The sequence below is a fragment of the Ahaetulla prasina genome, chromosome 1, assembly GCF_028640845.1.
Source record: "Ahaetulla prasina isolate Xishuangbanna chromosome 1, ASM2864084v1, whole genome shotgun sequence".
Taxonomy (NCBI): Eukaryota; Metazoa; Chordata; class Lepidosauria; order Squamata; family Colubridae; genus Ahaetulla; species Ahaetulla prasina.
This window is the reverse complement of record NC_080539.1, coordinates 347,016,029-347,042,766: the sequence shown is the minus strand read 5'-3', so window position 1 is coordinate 347,042,766 and position 26,738 is coordinate 347,016,029. Positions and strand designations below refer to the sequence as shown.

General features: G+C 38.7%; 1 protein-coding gene across 5 annotated transcripts in view; it reads right to left on the bottom strand.

The window, feature by feature from the left end:
* The window catches only part of RTN1 (reticulon 1), a 141,790-nt gene that overhangs the window by 8,436 nt on the left and 106,616 nt on the right, over positions 1–26,738 (bottom strand). For 4 of the 5 annotated variants that reach the window (XM_058162951.1, XM_058162949.1, XM_058162948.1 and 1 more), the window contains one exon: positions 594–801. In XM_058162951.1, coding sequence (XP_058018934.1) covers positions 594–801 — 208 coding nt within the window. Of the gene's footprint in view, positions 1–593; positions 802–11,676; positions 11,945–26,738 lie in introns of those variants that run through there. The other variant, XM_058162950.1, reaches the window with a different exon arrangement.

The following is a 26,738-nucleotide window of genomic DNA, read 5'->3' as shown; positions in this document are numbered from 1 at the left end:
TAAAGTGTTAATTTCAGGGACAAATGCAATATAAATGCACCCAGAAAAGCCTGGGTTAATAAAAATATTACTAGCCATTCACAGGGCTGGTATCTGATTCCTGATCCATAATGCCAACAAATTTTATATATTGTATATGATTGTTGTCCATATGAAGTTGAGAAAAGCTTGAAGAAGGATGGATCTTAAGGTTTATCATCAATTATACTGGGCAGCTTTTCCTCCTTAACGATTTTTGTTTGGATGAAAGCAGTCGAATTTAATGTTTAGATTTGGGCTGTCTATAAATGAGGCAGGAAAACCACACAGTCTGCAGTCTCTTCAGACTGGAGTCGTTCCTTTTGACTTGACTGATCCATTCAACCAAGCTCCACAGTTGGCCAGTTAAACCTTAAACATACATATATGGATATTTATCCAAAAGGTTAATGTGAAAAACTAGTGATTGCTAATTGAGTTGGCAAACAATTCAATTGTATTCAGACAATTCAGGAAATGAAATGGGTAATGACCAAAGTGGGAATTTATTTCTCTAAAAATACTTTTAACTTTTTATCAATTGTTGCACTTAGAAACAACCAGAGATCACTCACTTGAATGGGTGTCCTTCATCGGTTTTTTGCACAGCCTGTAGCACTGATTTGTAGATTCTGAAGCTGATGGTGGCTGAGAGAGCTGCTAATGCCAAGTAAGCAATTACACTGACAACACTGAACTGGGTTAGGGAGAACAATAACAGCAGGATGCTTCCAAACATGATCCCAGTTTGCTTGATGTCACGCCAGTATAAGAGATCAATAGCTGGAGGATAAAAGGCAAACAATAAATTCTCCAATTGTATCATCAGAGACTGTCATCACAAATTCATGCATATTGAATTCATGCATATTGAATGATTATGGCAAAGTTGCAGCCCGATTAAATGATTATAAGAGTATAAAGAATGCCTAGCAATCCAAACCTATGCAGAGTTAGAGTGCCTACTGAAATTAATTTGTGTTATTTCATTGGGAAGATAACTAAGTTTTTAATACCTTTTTGTGTTTTCTTCTTCTGTTATGCTTTAATGCAGGGGTGCCAAACTCGATTTCATTGAGGGCCACTTCAGAGTTGTGTTTGACCTCAGGGGGCCGGATGAGCATGGCCAGGGTGGGCGTGGCCAGCTTGATGTCACTCGTGTCAGGGGGCACCTGTGGTGACCCAGGCGGGTATCCTCCTGCAGCCTTCTGCCAGTGAAAACAGAGCCCGGGGAGGGCTGCGTGTGGCCGTCCCAGGTTCCATTTTCAGGCACAATGGCCTCCAGCAGCCCTTTGCCAGTGAAAATGGAGCCCGGGAGGGCCTAGCAGAGGCATGTGGGCCGATCCTTCACTATTTTCAGGGCAGCCCCGCAGGCCTTGAGTTTGACACCCCTGCTTTGATGCATAAAATTATTTTAAAAGTGTAAATTCTGCTTGCTTAGGACATGAATCCTCATGGACCCTGGCAAACTATTTCTGTGCTTTCAAACAATAGTCATTCAGGAAAACAAAAAGCTAGAGGGATTTAGCTCAAATATGCTATTTACTTGCTTTGTTCTAGAAATTAGCACATCGTCCAAAAACAAAGAACTGTGGGAGTAAATTTAGATTGTTTAATTAAGGTTGAAAATATCCAGGAAAAATAACAGGAAAACAATAAAGAAAGATTGGGGCTTTTCCAGAAATAGTTTCATCGAAGATACAAATTTAACCATTAACTTCCAGATACACTTTCAGGGAAGTTTATACAGGAGACTCTTAGCTGCTTATAGATATGAAGAAATCAAATTACCATGAAATTGTCAAACTTATGAAAGATGGAAAATGCATTGTCTGCATGAATAAAGCAGGAGAACCTAGTACACTAACTACAACAATATAGACAGTAGAGATGTTCTTCAACTTAACTGGACAGAGCACACTGAAAGTGGGACTACTGAATAAAAAAACAACAGTCAGAGCCTATGTCCATGGATATGTCCTTTAATTCCTATTCCCGCCTCCCCCAATAATTTTTATTTGTATATTGCGATTAGTCATTTTATTAAGGAGCCACTGTGCTCTCAAAAGATCGCTAACCAATTAATGAAGTTGCGGATTTTGTATTAGATTAGGCTATGATGATCAGAACAAGATTTGTGAATCCCTTGGAATTCAAGAATTTAGGTGGGGGGGAAGCAGGCATAACTTTACAAAACTTTATGCAAACTGCATAATTTGCATCAGTATGATGATACATTTCTATTGAAATCATACCCATTTCTTGATACACATTTTATGCAAAATATTATCTTGTTTTTGAGGTACATTCTTTAAACAATTCTATTAACTTAGGAATCCTGATGAACTGTCGGCATTTTTGTCTGCCTATCACAATTCAGCTAACGATTACTCATGGCAGTGAATTAAGTTTGCAAAAGTGGCTCAGGATAGTTTACTGTGATTAAAAGCTATTTGAATTACAAAAAAAAGAACCTGAAGGGAATATATTAATCATATTCAACCTGACATTTATCACCCCAGCCATTTCTTGAAACTAAGACTATGGGTGCCCATTTTAATCAGCTGGAGCCAAGAAATTGGTTATAGGAATCTAACCATACTTTGGGATGTTCATGAATCATCCACTTTGTGGATCACAAATGCAAGTATCTCTTCTCTTCTCTCTCTCTCTCTCTCTCTCTTCAAAGTACCTCATGACCATAATCAAAAGGAATAACAAAAGAACAGAATAAAGCAGTTAACACAGCAGTAAGAATAGACCACCTTCCCATCAAAAGGTACATCTAAGCGACCATCCTTCTCCATCTGATCTAAGCATGACATAAACACGTCCTGTGAACAACATTTTCCTGCCATGTTTAGTAATGTTGCCTTCACTCTGTCCTAAGCTCATGAGGGGGACATATTTAAGCTATCTATAGTTGCTCTGATACATAAGAATTTCCCCCCTTCCTGAGGTAGACTTTTTTACCCATTAATTTGGAGAGAAATCAGATGACCAGCAGTGAGATGAAATAAGCAACAGATGGTTAATAATGGGCAATAGGGTATGATAGTTGTATAGTTTTCTCATTACTCAAGAATGATAGGTTTATAGTTAATGCCTAAAGGCATCAAAAGAAGAAACTAATGTGTCCCTGAGAAGGTCTTGTCCAATATATTGAGTGATCATGCCAAAGATTACTTCAAGACACAGAGACCTGCTATCTCAGAACAACAAAATAAATTGGATTGGTGCATTTATTTATTTATTATTTATTCATTAGACTGCCACCCATCTTGCCTAGATCCATTTACTGATGTAGTACATTTTTATACTATCCATATGATCAGACTGATGTGGTGTACAAAAACATAAAAATAACTCGTACAATAAAATAAAACCAGTCCACGTTTAACATAAAGTAATATCTCCAATAATGTAGGAAAACATGAAAGAAAGAAAAAAATGGCAGCCAACTACCATTATACTTCAAAAGCCACCTGAATAAAATTGTTTCCACAGCAGTGGAGAATGTCAGAAACGAGGGCACCAAGAGCATCATTAAGGCAAGGTACTCCAAACTGCTGAAGCTACCACAGAAAAGCCTTGCTTTCAGATCTACATTCCTCTCACCTCCCGAGGTGATAAGAACTTGAGTAAGTCCACTCTAGAAGGTCTGAGCAGTCACATTTTGGAGAAATATCCTGACATAAGCAAGGAAATGATCTGGAATATGTAAGGTGCTAAATGAGTCATTAGAACTAGCTTGGAAATTATCAGAACTGCAAACACTTCTGAGAAAGCAGGGGACGAAGCGTTTGGATGTCCCAAAGGTGCTTTTTCAAGAGACAACTGGACTTTCTGGTTTTTCTTTGAAGACGTTTCGCTTCTCATCCAAGAAGCTTTGTAGACGTTTCAGGGAAACGTCTACAAAGAAAAACCAGAAAGTCCAGTTGCCTCTTGAAAAAGCAGCCTTGGGACAAGCATGACCTGGATGACTGAGACTCTCCATAGACAAGGCATTTGAAAGATTATTTGCTGCTGAGATCCTTGACCCCTCTCTTCCGTCCGTCTAGATCAGTGGTTCTCAACCTTTATAGTGCTGCGACCCCTTTAATACAATTCCCCACGATGTGGCGACCCCAACCGTAAAATTATTTTCGTTTTGAATTTATCGTGCCTGAAGCCGTATTGGCTAGTGATCTGAACTGCTTGCAATTGCCTTGAGGACGGAGGTATTAAAGCGGAGACTCCTCCCCTATTAAGTTTATCGCGCCTGAAGCCAGATTAGGCTAGCGATTGGGAGTGATTGCAGCTGGCTTGAGAGGGAGACATCAGAGCAAAGATTTCTCTCTTTTTTAATTGATCCAAATTCGGCTAGCGATTTGAAGAGCCTGCAGCTGGCTTGTGAAGTCAACCATTGGAGCGCGATTCTTCAACTCACAAGTATACTTCCCATATTTCCGATGGTCTTAGGGACCCCTGGCAAATCGTCATTCGACCCACAGGTTGAGAACCGCTGGTCTAGATTGAGTAGAGATCAAGAAGATTGCCTGGTCTGGCCTGCATTCTGAACCCCTTTGCCAGTGTCATTTTTCTAGGTTGGGACAGGTACCTATTACTACAGGTAGTCCTCAATTTACAACAATTCACTTAGTGTCCATTTGAAATTACAACGGCACTGAAAAAAAATGACTTATGACCATTTTTCACAAGTACAACCATTGCCATATCCTTATGGTCATGTGATCAAAATGCTTAGCAACTGACTCATGTTTATGACAGTTCCAGTGTCGGGGGGGGGGTTTCACGTGATCAACTTTTGCGACCTTCTGACAAGCAAAGTCAATGGGGAAGCCAGATTCACTTCACAGTTGTGTTACTAATTTAACAACTGCAGTGATTCATTTAACAACTCTGGCAAGAAAGGTTGTAAAATGGGGCAAAATAAATGTTTCACTTAGCAACAGAAATGTTGGGCTCAAATGTGGTCATAAGTCGAGGACTACCTGTAGTAGGCACAGCATCACAAAACCAGATATTTCCCCTCCTGAATCACTGGCTGCTTAGCATACGTAGAGAGAGTGAGTGAGGCAAGGAAGAGTAGATGTTATTTGAGAGTGCGAAGAGACATGATATTAGCGATGAGCCTGTTGACAACATATATTTAGACTTTGAAAAGGCTTTTGACAAATCCTTCTACTCAAAATTTTTAGTAAGATTAGAAGTTATATTTTAAGAAGGTAGGAGCGTAATGGTCTATGGGAATGTCCTTGGGAGATAGGAAGAAGAGCTGCAACTTATTAGACAACCATCATGCAAAAGGTATCTCAGTCCTCAGGAGGAAAAGTAGAGTGGAATGGTCCTTCCTAATTTTTGGGGAAAGTAAAAGTAAAGGAGCAGAGAAGTGCTTTTAGACTTGTAAGATTCTATTACTGTAACTTTAGAATAAATGTGGTGTTAATAGTCATGGTTTGTGCTTCTTGTCTTGGCTACTCCGAGGAGCTGACATGGAGACAGATTGCAGTTGGCAAGGACAGAAATAGCCCAAGGAGAACAATATAGCTTAAGTCCAAATCAAGTAGCAAATATGTGTAATAGTTCAGAGACACCTCCTTAATTCACAAGGGTATAAAAAGGGGAGGAAGTACATCGCAATCAGACTTGCAAAATTCTCAATAAAAGTAGTTTTAGGCTTCCTATGGAGGTGATTCTTGGTCTGTTCTGTTTGGTGGGACTGACATAGATGGTAGGAACCAGGAGTAAATGGATATTAAGATGTTACTTCTGGAAACAGGAGGACTCTCTATAACAGGGGTCCCCAACCTTGGCAACTTTAAGCCTGGAGGACTTCAACTTCCAGAATTCCCCAGCCAGCAAAGCCAGGCTTAAAGTTGCCAAGGTTGGGGACCCCCGCTCTATAATATATTCTAACTATGCCTAACTAAGTAATACGTTAGTAAACTTTAACCTCCATGACATTAAAATTTCTGAATCATTTGTCTGTATTATATCTTTTTTCAGATTTTGTCATATATTTTTCAAAGTGACCAATCAATTAAAAAGCAAAACTAGAAAATTCCTTGAGGGGCCCAAAAGTATAAAATATTTTTCATGAATTAATTTCATTTTTAAATCATAAGCATATTTCACATTTCAAATCTGAATGGAAGTTTTCAAGATCTGTGCTTAGTGTACCTGGGCCCTAAAATGTGTCAAGATCTCAAAGGTGGTACATATATGTTCTATGTTCTCCAAATGATTCAGGGAATGCATAGAATTATCATCTCTAACTCTTCTATGTCAAACCGTTCTCCAGTGTCCAACAAGTGGCACTAATTTATTTATTTTGTTTATAGCCTTTTTTTCCTTCTGAGAAGTCAATGTGTATGCAGTGTCCTCATCCTTCTCCTGTGATAATTCTATGACATAATCGTGGCTGTGCCAGAAGAAAGAGTTTATATTATCCAGGGAGTTCTACAGTCAAGTGAGGGTTTGAATCAGGTCTTTCCTGATCAAGTACAATGCACTACACTACAAATAATATTTTTGAAAACATCATTGCAAGTGAGCTTGGCATCTCATTAAAGGGAACCACCAGAGTTGTTATTTACCACTTTTGCTTATGTACCTTTACCAGAAATTTGACACACAGCAAGAAAAGCTTATTCCAGATCTATAGCAGAAGATTAATATTGGTTAACTATTGCCTATAGAAGTGTGGCTGGAGCAGAAAAGAGGAGCTAGTACAAAAGCTCTCACAGGTCTTTTCCCCTTCTCTCTAACAGTAAGCAGACATTCAGATGTTAACACCATAGCAGAATTTGGGAGAAAATGTCTGCCAAACCAGCAAGTCTCATTTCTGATGTGTGAATTTGTGAATCAGAAGAAATGGAGGACTTCATGAGGCTTCTATACAACACAGACAAGAGTTCATCTACCTTAAGAGCCTGTGTACCATGAAGACAAGGCTGAACTTATGAGGCTGCGTAGATAGGAAACACCAACAAGCAAACTGTTCTGAAAATTATTAGATAGATAGATAGATAGATAGATAGATAGATAGATAGATAGATAGATAGATAGATAGATAGATAGATAGACAGACCAGAAAGATATGGATGGATGGATGGATGGATGGATGGAAAGAGAGAGAGAGAGAGTGACAGACAGACAGACAGACAGACAGATGATGGATTTTTATTTATACTTAGCACAAACTATAACTATGACTGAGCTAGAGACCAGTAATTAATAACTGGTATTATTAATTAATTGGTAATGTTGGGTCATCAGTAAGACACAAATAGCTTTTTCTTATGTGTGGAGGAAGAAGGGAATCATCAAGTTAAATTTGACTTGTGGTGACTCTAGTGGGCAGTCACTTGCCATTAGAACCCATTGTGAAATATGTTATTGTACATCCTGGTAGGCAAAAAAGGTTTCCAGGAAAGCAACGTAGTATAACCATGTAAGATTAGAACCCACAAATGACCAGCAAACTATTACTGCCTTGTTGAGGAAACCACTGGAAATCCACTATGTTAAAGAATATGTACAAAATCTGGGACCTCTTATTACCACTAAATTGAAATTTCAAGGATCTTCAAACCAGTTGTGTTTGCAAAGTTGTTGCTACTGCAGCATCCACATGGGCAGGCACAGTGACATGACTGTAATTTCTAATGCTCCTTGGCAGCTTCCCATGTCAAAAGTCAATGGGAAAGCCAGCAGGAAATTGAAAGTCACTCCCACTGCTTTCTTCTTCACCTGTGATCATTTTGTTTATCTTTTTAGATAAGTAAATATTGACAAAGAATCACCCAATGGGTCATAGATTCTGTATCCAAAGGCTCTATGGATTGTAATTTTGATACAAACATCCCTATTTGCCATAAAGCCTTGAATTTATGGTTTTTGTTTGATCTACTGTTTATGATACTTTAGAACTGGCTGGAACATTGCAGATATTCAAACTGTCTTCAGATCAGTCAGAATTATATTAACTTTAAAAAGCAAAAAGGATTTTATCAGAATTTAAAATGCAGATATTTTTTGTTTCTATTCATTGTTTGTTATTCTAATGTTTAGAATGTTTAATGTAGCATCTTGAACTATTTTATTGTAATATGTGACATTCTGGAAATCCTATATTTGGAAAAGTTTGTGAAATCTTCTATTAACAATGCATGAATAAATTAATTTCTACAGGGTTTAGCAAAGATAACCAGAAGCAGGACTGCAAACATGTAAACTTCGGGCAAAATACTATCTTTTAGCTTCTGGTTCCAAGATGTTTAATCAAAGCTACTATAAAATCATGATCAAAAAGAGACTAGTAACGTATTTCTTAACAAATCTTATTAAAATTTATCAGCAAATGTTAATCAGTTCGTTAATTGGGAAAAGTGCTACCAGAGTTATATTTGGTTTTCAGAGGCTAACAACTCACCTCCTATAGTGACTAAAAATCACATTATATGGAGAATTTGCATAAAATGCTGCTGAAATGGAAACCAGTACTATGTGAATTTGATATAAAAATAGAACACAGAATACACTGAAAGCTAGACATTTGGAAATATCAATAAATGAGCTTTAATCGTTTAAATTTGAATTGGTTAGTCAATGGAAGATTAATTACAGAAAAACAATTTTAATAGCTGTGATTGTAGACTGAGAATTAAGGTTTTTATCTACTGAATTTTGGCTTCATTATATATTAATGATACCTGACCGGGGCGGACGGAACTTTTTTTAAAAAGTAGAGAAATTTTAAATTTCTCATTTCTTTGGAACACTTTGAAATTATTTGGAGAATTACAAATGAAGTCTTTAAATCTGCTAACTACAAGATCGGTTGTTTTCAATACCATGTACCATTAACAATTACTTAATCTAGCCTTGCTAAACTTTGTACTGTTTGGGTATTTTCTGATTCTGATTATATCCTCATTGTCCCAAGCCATTCAATATAATAAAGGTAGAAGAAAAGCAGTAGAGATGTGTGTTATAACATTTACTGGTCCCATAAATAGCCTGAAGATACTTCATTTGTGCGTGTAGCGATAGAGTATGTCCTCATTGATTGCAGATAAATATCTCTTCTCCATTTTGTTTCTATAGATCCTTAAAATTCTAAAACTTGCTTATAGTTTAAAACACAATATAGATATCTGACAAAAGAAGATGTTTTCATTCAAATTCAACTCTTGAATATCCTAAATCAAATATTTTAGGATGATGGTTTTTGATGGCCTCAAACTGTCCATCAAACTTCAATGTAACCTGAATTTCTACCATTATGCTATTGTATCTATTTCAATCCTTTCAGGTATAAGACTAAAATCTCAACAGATTAGCAGTTTGGATGAAAACATATCCTGAAATCTTGCTGTGCTTCACGTGTTTGTCTTTTGTTATATTCTTTGCTCCATCCATTTGTTTAGTCATCTCTTTAGACACAATTCCAATTTCTCTTAATCCTGTATTGTAATCTATTCTTGTATGTGATTTTTCCACCAATATTTTATATTTATATTTAAAAAGACAGTAAAAATATTGATAAGGTAAATCTAAACAAATATAGATTTTTCGTTCACTCTGAGTTTTAAAATATTTTGCTTAGTATTTATCACCAGGTATTCACTAGGTATTCACTAGGTATTTTAGAAAATTATAGCTCTATTTGAAAACCCAAACAGCTGTTTCTGTTACATTTGTTTGTTCAACAAAAGGTATTAAAAGTTTATTCCAACTTCATTAATTTCAGTCAGAGAATAATCTGTAGCAATCCAGTCTATTTTGAGCAGTATTAGCTATTGCAAATAAATGGCATTATATTCACAACAGCAGATTGCCCAAAATTTGATTTAAAAGAGCTAGCGCTACATAAATTCCTGTAGAAACTCAACAAGGGTTACTTCTGAATAGATAAACATAGTATTACACTAGAAGTCAAGGTTACTGTAATTCAACAGTTTATTTAATAACTATGTGTTTCCCTATGGACAATCTAATGTTAGTGAAGAGTATCTTATATGTAAAGGGAAAGTATTAGAATAGAATAGAATAGAATAGAATAGAATTTTATTGGCCAAGTGTGATTGGACACACAAGGAATTTGTCTTGGTGCATATGCTCTCAGTGTACATAAAAGAAAAGATACGTTCATCAAGGTACAACATTTACAACACAATTGATGATCAATATATCAATATAAATCATAAGGATTGCCAGCAACAAGTTATAGTCATACAGTATGTAACATCACGTGCATTCATATTTTTTCAAATATACTCCCATATTATAAAGAAATATTAAATATAAATTCCTTTATAAATAGATTGCATTAATTTATATTCAGTAATGAAGCATTTTCTGGGCATGCTTCTTTTGGCTTGAGACATATTAGTTAATAAATGTACTTTTTAAAAACCAGAAGTGCGACATCCTAGACTGAAAATTTTTTTAGATTTATACTAAGAACAACCCAATTTAACCATACATGGGAGAATAATAATTCTAGTCAATAATGTGATATCTTTCCCCTGCTCTCTCTGTCATTATGATATTTTTAGTCAACATATACACAGAGGCCCTTATTTATCCCATGTAACCCAAATATAAATCTTATTCTGGTAATAGGAAGACATTACAAACAGTAGCTATTAGAACTATATGTTAAATGACAAGAAGGACCTTTCCAAATAATACAATATCATAAAATAAAGTGAGATCTAAAAACATTGGCAGACTGCATATAGGATTACTGAGCAGATCACACAGCATTTTTCTATTACCAAAACAAAGGGAGGTTATCAGTAGCAATGAAGTCTGCATAAAAATGGCTGAAAAGCTGTATTAGGCAAAGAGAAGGTAGCCAGCCACACCCAATGGGAAGTGTTCAAAATAAATCTTGTATGAAAAAAAGGGAAAGGTATTATTGTTTGTGTCTGGTTTTCCCCCTGTAAATTATCACAATATGTTTTCATTATGTTGTTTTCCCCCCCTCACATCTGCAATAGCCTAAATGACTGGCAATAATGAAGTCAAAGGTACAGAATAAAATTTTAAAAAAAAGTAAGACAGCTAGACCTGTGAGCTTCAGCATCAAGTGGAGTTCTCACACTGTTACAAAGGTCTTTGGAGAAGGACAAGCAGGGATTTTAGAATGGGTGTGTCTCACTGCCCCCCAACGCAACACATTGAAGCTGACTCCAGAACTGACAAAACTACAGTACAGCGGACACCAGAAACAAAACCCCAGTCTCCATGGCTGCCTCCCAGCCACTCAGATGGGTGATCCCCTAAATTGCCGATGGGAGTACTTAGAGAACAGTAATAGGCTGGCTGGCTGACTCAGAGACAGAAGCAATGTAGCATTTGTTTAAGAAAAAAAGGTGTATGGGAGAAAAAAAGCAAAAGGATGCAAAGAACATTATTGGTTAGAGTTTTCTCCCCCTTTTTTTTTTAGGCTTTAAATGAAAAAAAAAAAAACCCAGTCCGAATAAAAATGTGCAGAAAAAGAACAGACTCCAGAAATGTTATAAAAATGATGATGATGATGATATGATGATGATACCACAACTATACAGCCCTTCTGAGGTGTTTCTGCCATCCCTTTTGCAAATATTTCTATGCATGCAGAATTAAAGAGTAGGAAAAAACTACCCTGGCCTCTCCAGTTGCTCCAGAGACAGTCCATCTTCGTAGAATCGGCACTGGCTTGCATCTTGCAAGCGGAAAAGAGAGAACGGCCGGCTCTGAATCTTCTGCTTGCGTACTGTCCTTTTTCCCCACTTCACTCCAGCATTCCAAAACATAGAAAGGGTGACCGGGTCTCTCAAGCTGCTGCTTTTCACCCCCTTATACTGGCTACCGAGAGATGCTGTTAAGCAGAGCAGGCGAGGGTGGGGGAGGGCATATTGTAAGCGCTGCGGTCTCCACTGCAGCAAATCAGCAAAAGGATGCTGCGATTGCTCTGGGGACCCGTCGCTTTTGTCAAAAGGGCGGGGGGGGGATGCAGCAGCTGCTTTGCAAACCAATAACGACAACAACAACAATAATAATAGTGCTGATTGAAGGCTGTTGAGCTGTCAAAAGATCGAACTAATGCAGACGGCAGAAGAACAAAAACAAATGGGGTGTGGATGGGGGGAGGGCAGCAGGGAGAAGTGCAGTGGGAAGATGGGTGTGGCTTCCTCCGTGTTTATTCAACAGGGACTGTTTTTCTCCCAGAGATTTCTTGATAAATTTAGGAGAAAGAGAGTTGCGTTAATCGAGGGTTGCAACAGAATCAGGGTTTGGGAAGCGCCTTTTCTGACCAACAGTTTTTATCAATAGGCATGAAATTGGTTTTTTTTTTATTGATTGGTTTGTTGGAAAATTTGGGATTCTACCAGACTCTTTTTTTAAGGGGGGGGGAGAAATAATTTTAAAGATGGAGTGTTTCTGCTGTATTTATTTGTCAAGGCTGCCGATTTCACTATTGCTCTCCTGCTTATCTGTGTCTGTTTTTCCTCTCTATTATATTTACAGAACACAAGACTGAATGGCAGGGTAGCAAATACAGAGCAAATTCAACATCAGATCTCGAACCATACTAATCAATTTGTCCTAAAGCGTGACTTTGTTTTTATCATTAAATTATACACCTGTTACTTTTTCCTTTTTTTTAAGCATAATCCATGAAAATATATAAAACCAGCAAACCACAGATAATGACATCATGCAGTATATTTTCATTAACCCGTTTTACCGCTTCTAGAGTGAGTAAAACGAGTGAATGTAGTCTAGATTCTTAAGCTACCATCACAACACATCATATCTAGGATTCACATCGTATCTGGTTTGGAGATAGAATGGTCAATTATCCATCATTAAAAAGGGGACCAAATTTGTCAACTTTACCTCTGCTTATTTATATATCAAAACTTGTGGGCGCAACAGAAATTAGTCTGGCTTGCTTAAAATACCAAGAATTATAATAAGAGGTCTATGTACAGTATCAATGCAAATCTAAACTCATCACCAAAACTTAAATTTAAAACCATAGTAACAAAGCGCCTGTACCTGATAGTTCTAGCATGCAATCATACTTCTAGTATTAATTGGCTTGCACTGTAAGTAAGTAAATCTAATGAGCCATTTCTAACTTAATTAGCCAAGGTTGACATATGAACATGGGGCTCTGAATTTTACCCTCCCAGAAGCAGTCATTAAGTAAGGTAAAGCTAAAAATTTCCCTCGCACAAATGTGCTAGTCATTCCCGACTCTAGGGGAGGTGCTCATCTCTGTTTCAAAGCCAAAGAGCCAGCGCTGTCCAAAGACGACTCCGTGATCATGTGGCCGGCATGTCTAAACACCAAAGGTGCACGGAACACTGTTACCTTCCCACCAAAAGTGGTCTCTATTTTTCTACTTGCATTTTTTACGTGGTTTTGAGCTGCTAGGTTGGCAGAAGCTGGGACAAGTAACGTCAGCTCATTTCATTATGTGATGCTAGGGATTCGAACCGCTGAACTGCCGACCTTTTGATCAGCAAGCTCAGCATCTTAGCCACTGAGCCTCCACATCCGTTTTAAGTATCATTAAAAAGCCAAAAATAATAGGTTTGTTCTCCCATTTCTTCCTGGAAGAAAAAGCCAGGGGCTACAACTGTAACCCACTAAGCATAACCAGCTCATTATTTGTACCCACTTGTGAGAACATGTAATATTAAGCAATTTTTTGTTTAATACAATATGTGAATACAATTAAAGACTGTTGAATAAGTGACATGTATGCTTTCTTGATGCTTTTCTGCACTGCCACTTTAAGAAACTTGACTTTTGTGCTTAAACCATCTGGAAATGAAGTCAGCTTAAGAAACCCTCTTTTTTGGGGTTTCTGTCTCTTCCTCTGCTTTGGCCATTGTGATAATCTGATGTTTCTGCGGAACAGGTTTCCTCTGGCTCTTGCTGATGGATTACCTACTTTCCTACTTCTCCCAGTCCAATCAGTCCATCAATCAATCAGTTTTGTAATTTTCCCAGTCAGTTAGGTAAAATTCTTGTCAGTTGCACACGGTTTTAAAACAAAAAAGAAATGGAATGATTTTGCTGGGGTCTTATTTTTAAAGTCTAGTTTTTCTCCCTTCTACTGCTAAACTTGCAAAACAAATGGTCATGAAAGATAGTGACCAACAACCAGACAGGAGAGTGTGTTCCTGCCAGAGTGCAGAGTACCCGGTTGGAACACAGGCCTTAGTCAATAGTGAAAAGAACTGCAACAAGCAAAATTGGACACCACTATTTGCGTTGGCACAAGTCAGAAAATACTAGTTCAGATGTGTGGATGAACAAAAATGGGTGTAGGTTGCTTCCTGTTGGGCTGAGAGTAGGAATCTACCTTGATCTTAGATCAATCCCAGAAACAGGTTCATTTTCTGGATTTTGCAGTGAAACAACTTAATATCGTGTTTTTCTACTTCAGCAAGTTTAAGATGTGTGGACTTGGACACCCAGAATCCCCCAGCCAGCTTTTGTGTCTTACCACAATGCATCTCAAACTTGGTATAGCTGACTGGGGAATTCTGGGAATTCCATATGTCATAAAAATTGCTGAGATTAAAAAACACTGAAAATGACATAGTTCCAATGTTTGGAAAGGCTCATGTGAGTTGAGGGATCCTTCAAATAATCAGTCCTGGGTATCTTTAAATAATATTTTAATTATTTTTGTTGTAGACTTCTTTTTTCTGCTAGAGGCTTTATTGTCCTTCTTTCAGTGTGTAATACTAAAACATACTAACAAGCCTTCCTAGCAGTGCTATCTTATTTCTGGAGTTGCCTTACAACAAAGTTGGTCTGTCCAAACCTTAAAAAATATTTCCTTTGCAGAAGCTTTTTGTGTCTCTACCACAGTGCTTCTCAACTTGGCATGGCTGGATAGGGAATTCTGGGAGTTGAAGTCCCTACATCTTAAAATTGGCAAGTTTGAGAAATATTGCTCTATCATGATTGGGTTGCAATTTCTGCTCTGCCTTCATTGTTATTCTGCTTTTGAATGCTTTCCATCCTTAACATGACCCCCCAAAAACCTTAATTTTACTGTCAAATGTGCATTTTTTTATTCTGAGCTACTTCTCATTTATTTTCAGGCTATTGGGAAGTGGAGAAAGGAACTGAGTGAATGTAGCTATGATGAATGGTAGCATATCTTCAGGTTAGCATAATATATCAGAAGCACTATATTGAAATCTTTCACCTGAACCAGAGAAAGGCTCTAACACAATTATGATTGCCACAATATGAAATCTATCTTTATTACAGTTTATGCACTTTATGAGCATGCCTTTGAGTGAGGTAAATATGAAAATCATACAAAAAGCAAGTGATAGTTGATTAATATTGAATGAACGAATGTTGGGGACCAGGTTTTGAACAGCTTGATTTCTAAAAGCAAGACCAAAACAACAATTTCTATCAAATCTTATTTTGGCATGAAAAAAAAAAAAACTGGCAGATTAAGAAATTTCAAAATGTCATGCTGTTGTTGTGTACTGTATAGTTGGAATCTATTTGTGGCCTGGCATGTAAAGTAACATGGGAGAAAATGCATTTATGCATCATACATGCATCACATCAGTCTGGTTACTTCAGATACCATATTGACATATATTGAATCTATTCTACTTTGTAATGTTCATTGCCAACATATAATATACCTTAGTATTATATACGACACATACACCCATATTCATAAAGACACATCACAGACTCTCTGTGTAAATGTCTCTTCCCAAAGTAATAAGTCTTAGGTTTACTGACTCAATCTAAGAATTTCTTTCACATAGCCTGAAATTTATCTAACTCAGCTAGAATTAATAAATAGGATACTTCCCACAGTTATTTCATAATATCTAGCAGTATTATAACTCTAGGCAGCTACTTTTAAGGAACGAAGGGAACAAAATTGCCCATATAGAGAATTGATTCATACATGCATGAGATCCTAGCCTCACACAGATTTTGTACTTATGCCTTTAATTCAAAAGTTGGGAATCTGTATTGCTGGAGTATCAGTTCTGTAATCCTGCCTACTAGCCATCCGAAACTGGCTGAGAAGGAATCCATTGATCCCTGAATACCACATTCTCCTCTTTCAAGAGCATTGTGATCAGTGGTGGGATTCAATTTTTTTTACTACTGGTTCTATGAGCTTGGTGGGCATGGCGTGGCTTGATGGGTGTGGCATGGCTTGATGGGCGTGGCAGGGGAAGGATACTATAAAATCTCCATCCCCACCGCACTCCAGGGGAAAGTTACTGCAAAATCCCCATTCCTCCCCACTCCAGGGGAAAGTTACTGCAAAATCCCCATTCCTCCCCACTCCAGGGGAAAGTTACTGCAAAATCCCCATTTCCTCCCGATCAGCTGGGACTTGGGAGGCAGAGAATAGATGGGGTCGGGGCAGGGGTGAAATGCTCCCAGTTCAGACTGAATCGGCCTATCCAGTAGCAATGGCGGCAGGTAGTTCGGAGAACCGGTAGCAAAAATCCCTGGGCCCCCTCGCATTTGGTGCGTGGTGCGCACTGCGCATCCATTCGCACAGTGCATGTTTGGTGCACGGCGCGCATGCGGAGCCAGCAAACCAGTAGTAAACCGATTCAGATTTCATCACTGGGGCGGGGCCAGTCAGAGGTGGCATTTACTGGTTCTCTGAAGTACTCAAAATTTCCGCTACCGGTTCTCCAGAACTGGTCAGAACCTGCTGAATACCACCTCTGATTGTGATACTGACAAACAGTACAGAATACTGTATGGCACTCTTGATCTGGGCGTGTTCTCTTCCCACCTCTCCCTCCTCTCTTCTGTGACTAGCAGAACTCAGGAGATGGGAAGGGAGGTTAGATGAAGGATTGATAAAGGAAAGGGGAAGGAGACTGTAGTGGCCACATTCTTAGATGTGGAAATGGAGCATCCCTATGTTCCTCACAACTGGCTCATTATTTGTCTTGTCCTGGAGGGGCCTGCTAATCGGTGGAGATTTACATATCGTAAAGGATGAAAGGAATGGGGCAATTTAATAACTCTGTTCTTAGAGCAGATTGGGGTTGACTGCTGAATTCCCAGATTCTTTTATCCATCATCATCAACATCAACATCCCCAGCCTGTAATAGTTGAAAATGAATTTTGCTACAGTAAGAAGAGAAGGGTGGATAAAGCAACTGTGGGAGTTAGACAGCTGGCAAGGGTTTTTTTTTTTTAGTGTTGCAATTATTCTAGAGATGGCAGTGGAGATTTAAATGGTGTCCTGGGAAACCAGATGGGCTGGATCTGAAAGTTGTTAGTGTGGGATGCAGTGAGATCAGTGAGATTTAGGTCTTGATATAGCAGGGCTCACTTATTTACTTACCCCTGGTTTGCTGAACAGATTTTGACATACAGTACTGGATATGCAATTAGAAGTATTATTTTAGCATAACCTACTAAGAATTGTCCCAATGTTGTAAGACAAGAATGCTAAAATTCCTTGTATTCAGTTGATCGGTTTATCTTGTTCTTATTTTTTATTTGGTTTTGGGTGGTGGTTTGTTTGTTTGTTTTGTTTTGTTTTTTGTTTTGTTTTTGTTTTTGTTTTTGTTTTTGGAAGTGTCAACATTCTATTGTGAACTACCCAGAATCATTTGCAGCATCAAAGTAAAATTAATTAAGTTTATATTTTTATGGCTGTGTTTATACAATAGGATCAATCTAAGATTGTGGTCATTACCAAATCATAATAATTTAATACATGCAATATGTTAAGCCAAAACAGGTCACATTATAGTTTGCAGGACCTATTTCACACAAACTGCTAAGACATAATTTGGCTGTGTGGTTTGGGTTTAAAATTATCATTTGTTAATGGTGATTTAGCATATTCTGGGAAGATTTCTGATGATTCTGTGGTTTGTTATTTAACACCCACATTCAAAAAGTGAGAATACAAAAGAGCCACCCTGGCAGCAAGTTCCATTGGTTTCTCATGCATAGTATTCAACTACTCATGTATACCTGGGGAGCAAGTTGCCTCAGATTTTCTTTGGTTATTTTAGTGGACATTATTTAGTTTGCATCTAATTCACAGTGTCAAACTTGATCGCGTCACATGACATATCGTGACCAGGGGTGGGTTCTACTTATCTTTACTACCAGTTTGCATCGTGTCCGTGCACACGCGCTTGCTCTGCTCGTGTGCATGCGTGCTCTTTTGCGCATGCACAGATCACTTTTGATGACGTTCGGGTCAATGGGCAGAGCCTCCTGCCGGTTTTACTACCGGTTCTATAGAACTGGTCTGAACCGGGGGCAACCCATGTGACAGTTTTTGCCTTTGCAGAGCCGGGATGGGTGTGGCCTGTGCGTGATGGTCCATGGGCCGCCAGTTTGACAGGCCTGATTCTAATTCCTCAGAAGGAAATGTCTTTGGTGCTAATGGAGAAGTATTGGACATTCAGATCCATGCTGGGTGGGATAGACCAGGGGTCTCCAGCCTTGGTCCCTTTAAGACTTGTGGACTTCAACTCCCAGAGTCCCTCAGCCAGCAAAGCTGGTTGAGGAACTCTGGGAGTTGAAGTCCACAAATCTTAAAAGGACCAAGGTTGGAGACCCCTGGGATAGACAAAGAATCTTTGGGCTGGACTGAGCACCTTGGTCTTTCAATTGCTCTAGCTGAGTGTATACTGGCAAATACATGATACAGGTAACTTTGACACTTGTAATTTCTGAGCAGTAAATCTAAGCCGTAATGAATAATTGAAATGAGTGAAGTGCTTTTCAAAACTTCTCCTCCCCACCCCCCACCCCCATTTGTCACATGGAGCCACCTCATTATGAGAATACAAAAGTCTAAGCAGCTGCAATAGGCCCAGGAAGGGCACATAATAAGTGCAATGCATTTGCTAATTTATATTGTATTAAGCCAGCAGGGATCTCAACTACGGAATCAGTATCTCAGTAAGAGATGTTGACCATGACATTATTAAAAATGCAGACTCTGAAAGATCTACTCAATAATGAACTTATGACAATTTTGCTTACATGAATTTAATGATAAAATATTTAGAAAAGTAAAGGTACTTCAACACATAACAGAAATTCTTAATATTTTGATTTAATGCCCTACTAAGAGCCATGTCATCATCTAGTCCTGAAAAGCCACTCTATTGAGAAAAGTAGCCCTAATGAATAAAAGAGGACACGCATGACTCATTCAGAGGTATTCAATATTCATACAATTTTTCTCTGATTACTGACAGACAATAAAAAAATTAAGAAAAGTGCTCTTGGTATTAATGCAGTGACCCTTTTGATAGATAGAACAAATATTTTTTTAAAAAATAGCATGGGCAATTGTATGGTTATTCTAATATTCCACTATTTGCAAATACAATTTTATAAATTTGATTTTTTTTTAAAAATGTAGATTAAAGGAAAAAAGGGCAAATTGAATTTATGATTATACTCGAAAATGACACAGACTGGACGAAGGACAAATTTACCTATTCATTCTGTACAGTGCAGAAGTTAAAATGCTAGATGGGGAAACACTGAAATATATATCTTTGCCAGCATAAAACTCATGACTCACATTATTTCTCTGCAGTGATACAGCAACAACGTCTATATTAGCCACCCAATGTGTAGATGAGAATGCTGCTTTCCAAGATCAAAGGGAATGCTAGAATAAGCTGGACGTGTTCAGCAATTTAGAGAAGTTACTATCTCATCATGCAGTAGTCTTGACTACTGATTGGATGCAGTGACGAAACCAGTTTTAGCCTACTTTGACTGCAATTAGTCATTTGGAATAAGATTGTTCAAAATAAACCATGATTTATTCTGCATGGAAAACAGTCATTGTAGACAATGACTCTTGTGGATAGTTTGACTTTGCATTATCATGTTCTTATTGTGGAATTCCAAAAAGATATTAGCTTAATGGGACACCTTTTTTACAAAAAAATCATCACTGAGATATAGAGATTGTCTGGAATTCTTGTTTTATGAATATCTCCCTCTTTGTTTTACAAATAGCCATTTCTTAGGATTTTGACAAGTTCTACTGATGGTAATATAATAGATGCAGTGACGCTGAAGTCTCTTACAGCATGTTTGAGTCCCAGCATAGTTCTTGCTTTGCTAAGGAAATAATTATTCATTGTACTGCAGTAACATTCCCCAATTAGTGCATCTCCTCAAATTTTCAGGCATCAGTCATGTTCTCTGGGAATTGCAAGGCTGTAGTATAGAAAAGTTTCTGAAAATAATGAACCCATCAATGCAAATAGTAAGAGTTACATCAAAAGCCTTTCATTTTCAAGGTATATGAAAATCAACCCTGAGCTCAGAAGCAATGCACACAAAATCAGAACAAAAAAATATAATTCAAAAGCTGTTAGGCCACCCAGAGCTGCTCATTTGCACATTTCAATCATACAAAACTGAACAAGGAGGTGTGATTACTGTACTGTGCCCATAACTTCCAAAAGTGTTTTTAGAAAAGCTGGATAATTAATAAAGGCATCTTGTTAGCATGGACTCAAGTGGTGACATTCAAGTGGTTTTAGTTCAGGCAATCAAAATCTTAGATTAGAGGTGGGCTTTTTTCTTTTCTTTTTGCAGTTAAGGGAGTTGTTACTTCCCCATACAATTGTTTTTAATAAATAAATAAATAAATGATAAAATAAATAAAAGTTTCAAAGCATATTAGAGAAGACCAGTGCCCACTGCCTTTTCTATTTCTTTCAGGGTTTAGGAAAATGTTTAAAAGTAAAAAGAGAGTTTTATTTCTGATTTCTTTTTAAAAATACAGGCAATGTACCACTGATTTTTAGCATTTTCCCATTGAATGTTGGCATGATCTTATTTGACCTTGACAAATATGAATCACCGGAAGCTGACAGATTACACCCCAGAGGTCTGAAGGAGCTGGCAGATGTTATCTCAGAACCATTGTACCATATCTTTCAAAAATCCTGGAGTACTGGGTAAGCACCTGAGGATTGGAAAAGGGCTGATGTGGATCCCGTCTTTAAGAAAGTGGGGGGGTGGGAAACAGATCCAGGAAACTACAGACCAATCAGTCTAACATCAATACCTGGGAGGATCCTGGAAAAGATAATCAAAAAACAGATCTGCAAATATCTTGAAACAAATAAAGTTGTAACTAGTAGCCAGCACGGGTTTGTTAAAAACAGGTCATGCCAAACCAATCTTATTTCATTCTTTGATAAAGTGACTAAATTAGTAGACCAGCAAAATGCTGTGGACATAGTATACTTAGATTTCAGTAAGGCATTTGACAAAGTAGACCACAACCTACTTCTTGGTAAGCTAGATAAAGAGATAGATAGCTATATTCACAGGCAAGGTCTGAACAAAGACAGAATGGGATTAGACCTCACTCAATATGTTAATTTGTTAATTTGTCTCTTTAGCTTGACATTTTTTAGTCCAAATATGCCCACCTATTTTCCGGAGAGTTTAAATGACCTGTCTGCTAAAGGGTTTCACTTTATGAGCAAGAGTTGGCTGTATTTTAACTATTTTAATTCCTCAATGTGCTCTGGCAGCCTGCCTGATTTGTAACTCTGGATTGCAGGTATTGCTGAGGAAAAGGAAGGTATTCAGACAGAATGGTTTAGCTTTCCATGACAGATGTGACTGTCACAGCTGTCATGGAGTGTATTCATGTCTTCAGTGTGTATTCCACATTTCTAATCTAATGATTGGTATTTAGGACAGCTTTTTACAAGCAAAGAAGCTTTTTCCATTTTTGTATAGGTAATCCTTGACTTACAACAGTTCATTTAGTGACCATTCAAAGTTACAATGGCATTGAAAAAAGTGACTAATGATTGTTTTTCACACATATGACCACTGCAGCATCCCCATGGTCACGAGAGGCTGGCGAGGCTAAGCGCCCCTTAACGTGAGTGACATCAAGTTGGCCACGCCTACTCAGTCACATGACCACCCAGCCATGCCTACCCAGCCGGACATTAGAGCAGAGAACCAGTTGTTAAATTATATGAAGCCCACCACCGTTTTGAGGCCAAAATAAAATTTCCCTTCACATATTTGCTATCCTATTTATAGCTGCAAACTATTCTAAGAGTTCTTTGAGAGTGGTTTTTCTATTTTCTTTTGGCTTACCATTGGCTGCAGTAATTGCTCTCCCTCTGTCTCAACTTTATAATTTTGGCTGTCAATGACAATAAATTTTTCTCAAGCCGTAATGCCTATAACGTGGGTATATATCATAACGTTCTTTCTGGCAATAAAATGGGGGGTTGTTTTCTTGGAATGAGAACAAATTGTCTCCACCACCATGACAAATGAGAACACTTGGCAGGAACCTACCCACTGCAATGCAGTAAGGAGACAGTAAGTAAAAAGAAAAAGAAAAGTGAAACCAATTCAACAGTACTTGCATTTGTAGGGAACAAAACTAACGAGAAAAGAAGACCTGTTGCCTAATATCAAGAGACACATCTTTGCATCTTCTGCTATATAGAGATCTTCCTCTACCTCTAAGTTGTTGAAGTGCTGTCCCGGTGTTTGGAGGCTGTACGGGTCTGGATGGGGAGAAACAGGCTCAAGCTTAATCCCTCCAAGACGGAGTGGCTGTGGATGCCGGCACCCCGATTCAGTCAGCTGCAGCCGCGGCTGGCTGTTGGAGGCGAGTTACTGGCCCCAAAGGATAGGGTGCGCAACTTGGGTGTCCTCCTGGACGATCGGCTGTCGTTTGAAGATCATTTGACGGCCGTCTCCAGGAGGGCCTTCCACCAGGTTCGCCTGGTTCGGCAGTTGCGCCCCTTCCTTGATCGGGATGCCTTATGCACAGTCACTCATGCGCTCGTTACCTCTCGCTTGGATTACTGTAATGCTCTCTACATGGGGCTCCCCTTGAAGTGCGCTCGGAGGCTTCAGTTAGTCCAGAATGCAGCTGCGCGGGTTATAGAGGGAGCTACGCGTAGCTCCCATGTAACACCGCTCCTGCGCAGCCTGCACTGGCTGCCTGTGGCCTTCCGGGTGCACTTTAAGGTGTTGGTTATGACCTTTAAAGCGCTCCATGGCTTAGGACCTGGGTACTTACGGGACCGCCTGCTGTTACCACACGCCTCCCACAGACCCGTACGCTCCCATAGGGAGGGACTTCTCAGGGTCCCGCCCGCCAAACAATGTCGGCTGGCGGCCCCCAGGGGAAGGGCCTTCTCTGTGGGGGCTCCCACACTCTGGAACAAGCTTCCCCCGGGTTTACGCCAAATACCTGACCTTCGGACATTTCGTCGCGAACTCAAGACCCATCTTTTTATCCAGCGGCTGGCTGTTGGAGGCGAGTTACTGGCCCCAAAGGATAGGGTGCAACCTGGGTGTCCTCCTGGATGATCGGCTGTCGTTTGAAGATCATTTGACGGCCGTCTCCAGGAGGGCCTTCCACCAGGTTCGCCTGGTTCGGCAGTTGCGCCTTCCTTGATCGGGATGCCTTATGCACAGTCACTCATCGCTCGTTACCTCTCGCTTGGATTACTGTAATGCTCTCTACATGGGGCTCCCCTTGAAGTGCGCTCGGAGGCTTCAGTTAGTCAGAATGCAGCTGCGCGGGTTATAGAGGAGCTACGCGTAGCTCCCATGTAACACCGCTCCTCGCAGCCTGCACTGGCTGCCTGTGGCCTTCGGGTGCACTTTAAGGTGTTGGTTATGACCTTTAAAGCGCTCCATGGCTTAGGACCTGGGTACTTACGGGACCGCCTGCTGTTACCACCTGCCTCCCACAGACCCGTACGCTCCCATAGCGAGGGACTTCTCAGGGTGCCGGCCGCCAAACAATGTCGGCTGCCGGCCCCAGGAAGGGCCTTCTCTGTGGGGCTCCCACTCTGGAACAAGCTTCCCCCGGGTTTACGCCAAATACCTGACCTTCGGACATTTCGTCGCGAACTCAAGACCCATCTTTTTATCCGCGCGGGGCTGGCTTAAATTGGGATTTTAATGTTAAATTTATTAATTTTAAACGGGGTCTTAGTATGGTAAATTTTAATCACTGGGCTAATTTAAATAAGTTTTTTAAATCGTATTTTAAACTTGTATATTGTATTGTCGGTTTTATTATGCCTGTACACCGCCCTGAGTCCTTCGGGAGAAGGGCGGTATATAAATCAAATAAAATAAATAAATAAATAAATAAATAAATACCTCTGAGTTAAAGTGGTAGAGGTGGTGGAGGTCTTCCTCTACCTCTGAGTTAAAGTGCTATCTACTATCCTTGAATTGGAGAAAAAAATGCTAATAAAAACTGGTTCCACCTTTCTTTATAACACACAACATTAATTTACTCCAAAATTTGAATTTTGCTCAACTAATGAGATATGATATGTCTACAGAACTATAAGAAACTACTTATGTATTTCCGTTTAGAAGGATTGGAAATATCCTTCAAGATGCCTATTGTAACAAAAAGCAGCTTACTCTTAGTAAGAAATTATCTCAAAGGTCTTTAAATATTTCTTAGAACACGGAGATTAGCTAAAAGGCACAGATTTTAAATGGTGAAGCCTGCTAGAGTTGTAGTTGATTCTTGTTGCTAACATGGCACATCCATGTGGTATTTTACCACTCTCTTATTTGGGATATGTTCCAATGTTCCAAAAGCACTGGATTTATTTTAAGCTCAACTTAATATATAATGAAATAGCTGGGAAATTAAATTTGGAGTACAGTAGTCTGCTCTTTAAGGGGCACGGTGGCTCAGTGGCTAAGATGCTGAGCTTGTCGATCGAAAGATCAGCAGTTCAGCGGTTCTATTCCCTAGTGCTGCATATCGGGGTGAGCTCCCGTTACTTGTCCCAGCTTCTGCCAACCTAGCAATTCAAAAGTACGTAAAAAAGGCAAGTGGAAAAATAGGGACCACCTTTAATGGGAAAATAACAGTGTTCCGTGTGCCATGTACTTTGGCGTTTAATCATGCCGGCCATATGACCATGGAGATGTCTTCGGACAGTGCTGGCTCTTCAGCTTTGAAACCGAGATGAGCACCACCCCCTAGAGTCAAGAACAACTAGCACATATGTGCGAGGGGAACCTTTACCTTTAGTTTGCTTTTTATCTTTTCAGGCAATTTTTTATTTTTTAGTATTTCAAGTTGGCAGAATTTAAGATAAAGAATAGATCACTTTCAAATTTTTCTGAGAATTTGCAGAGTGAACAATAACAGCATGAAAAAGTCCTAATATATCTTTTCAGAATCAGTATCAGAGAAATGATGCATGTTAAATGCTGGAAACTAGAATCAAGCTGAGACTACCCAACAGAACTTCCCTTTCTTCAATTTTTTGAAATAAATTTGTAAACTTTTTTATATATTCAGTAAATATTTATATATATATATTCAGTAAATACATAGAGGGTTGGAATTTTGAAGATCCAAACATACTACTTCAATTTCTGATATATCTGCTGAGATTGGATTAACGTAAACTATTATGAGGTTTTTTGATTGTGCCTTAATGTGCAATATGTAACCAATCACTATGATTTATCCTATCCATTGTGATTGTATTAATCATTAATTAAATAAATATTAAATTATAAAAACATTGACAACTTGCACAAATTAAGATTCAACAAAGAATGAGTCTTGGCCTATACATTCTTGGCCTATACAGCTTATACATTCATGGGTGTATAGGCATAAATTCTATCTGAAACAGAACCCTTTTCTACATGTTCAGAAAATGTATAAAAAAACCTTTCAAATGACTTGAAATGAATTAACATACAATACAAAAGGGTTACAGTATTAAACCTATTCATCCAGACATCCTATTCATTACTGACTGAGCTACTCTCACTTCATCTAAAATTATTGGCTACCAGAAATACTGCATTAGTATTGATTATTTTACAAGCATATTGATGCTGTCTTTATGAATTATTTCTGGTCACTCCTCAAAACAATCCAATTAGGAGCAGGTTTTTGAAAGAATTTGAGAGTGGGGACTACAATGATGCATCTCCACATTCCTGTGTTGCCTTTGGACTGAGCTTTCTGCCTTTAGCACCAAAATGCTGCTTAAAGATAAAAACAACAGAAGCACAGCATCCAAATCATATCCAGAACTCTAGATTCTTCATTGGTCAGGCTGCAACTGGAGTATAGGTCCTATATTTTAGAGATGCTGTCAACCCTGAAGCCATTTTGGAGCATCTTCAAGGCTGCCCAGCAAGTCTGTTGGAGCTGTGGAAACTTTGATTTTTAATTTGGGTGGGGAAAACTGTGGGACCTTCAGAGTCGGGTTTTCACCAGATGTGCCAATATGACATGCCTAATAAATTTGGATTTTGAGGAGAACCTTGGCTTCAAGAGTTTTGATTGCATTGGGTCTGTTACTTGACAGATCCAATGCACCTGACAGATGCATGTTGAAACATGTTCAAGAATGGCAGTCAAGGTATTGTAGGACCTGAGAATGTGCTTGAAGGTTGGCTGGAAAAGATGGATATTTAGCCTGAAGAAGCAAAGACTTCAACATCTCAAAGATCTGCCATATAAAAGACAGGGTAGACTACTGCCTGTTGTTCCAAAGACTAAAACAAATATTTGATTATTTGGCTATTGAAATTTACAAAAGTTAATTAAAAAATGGAAAGCATTGCCTTTAGATATAGAACACTTGGAGACAGCCAGTATTTTATCTGTCAATCC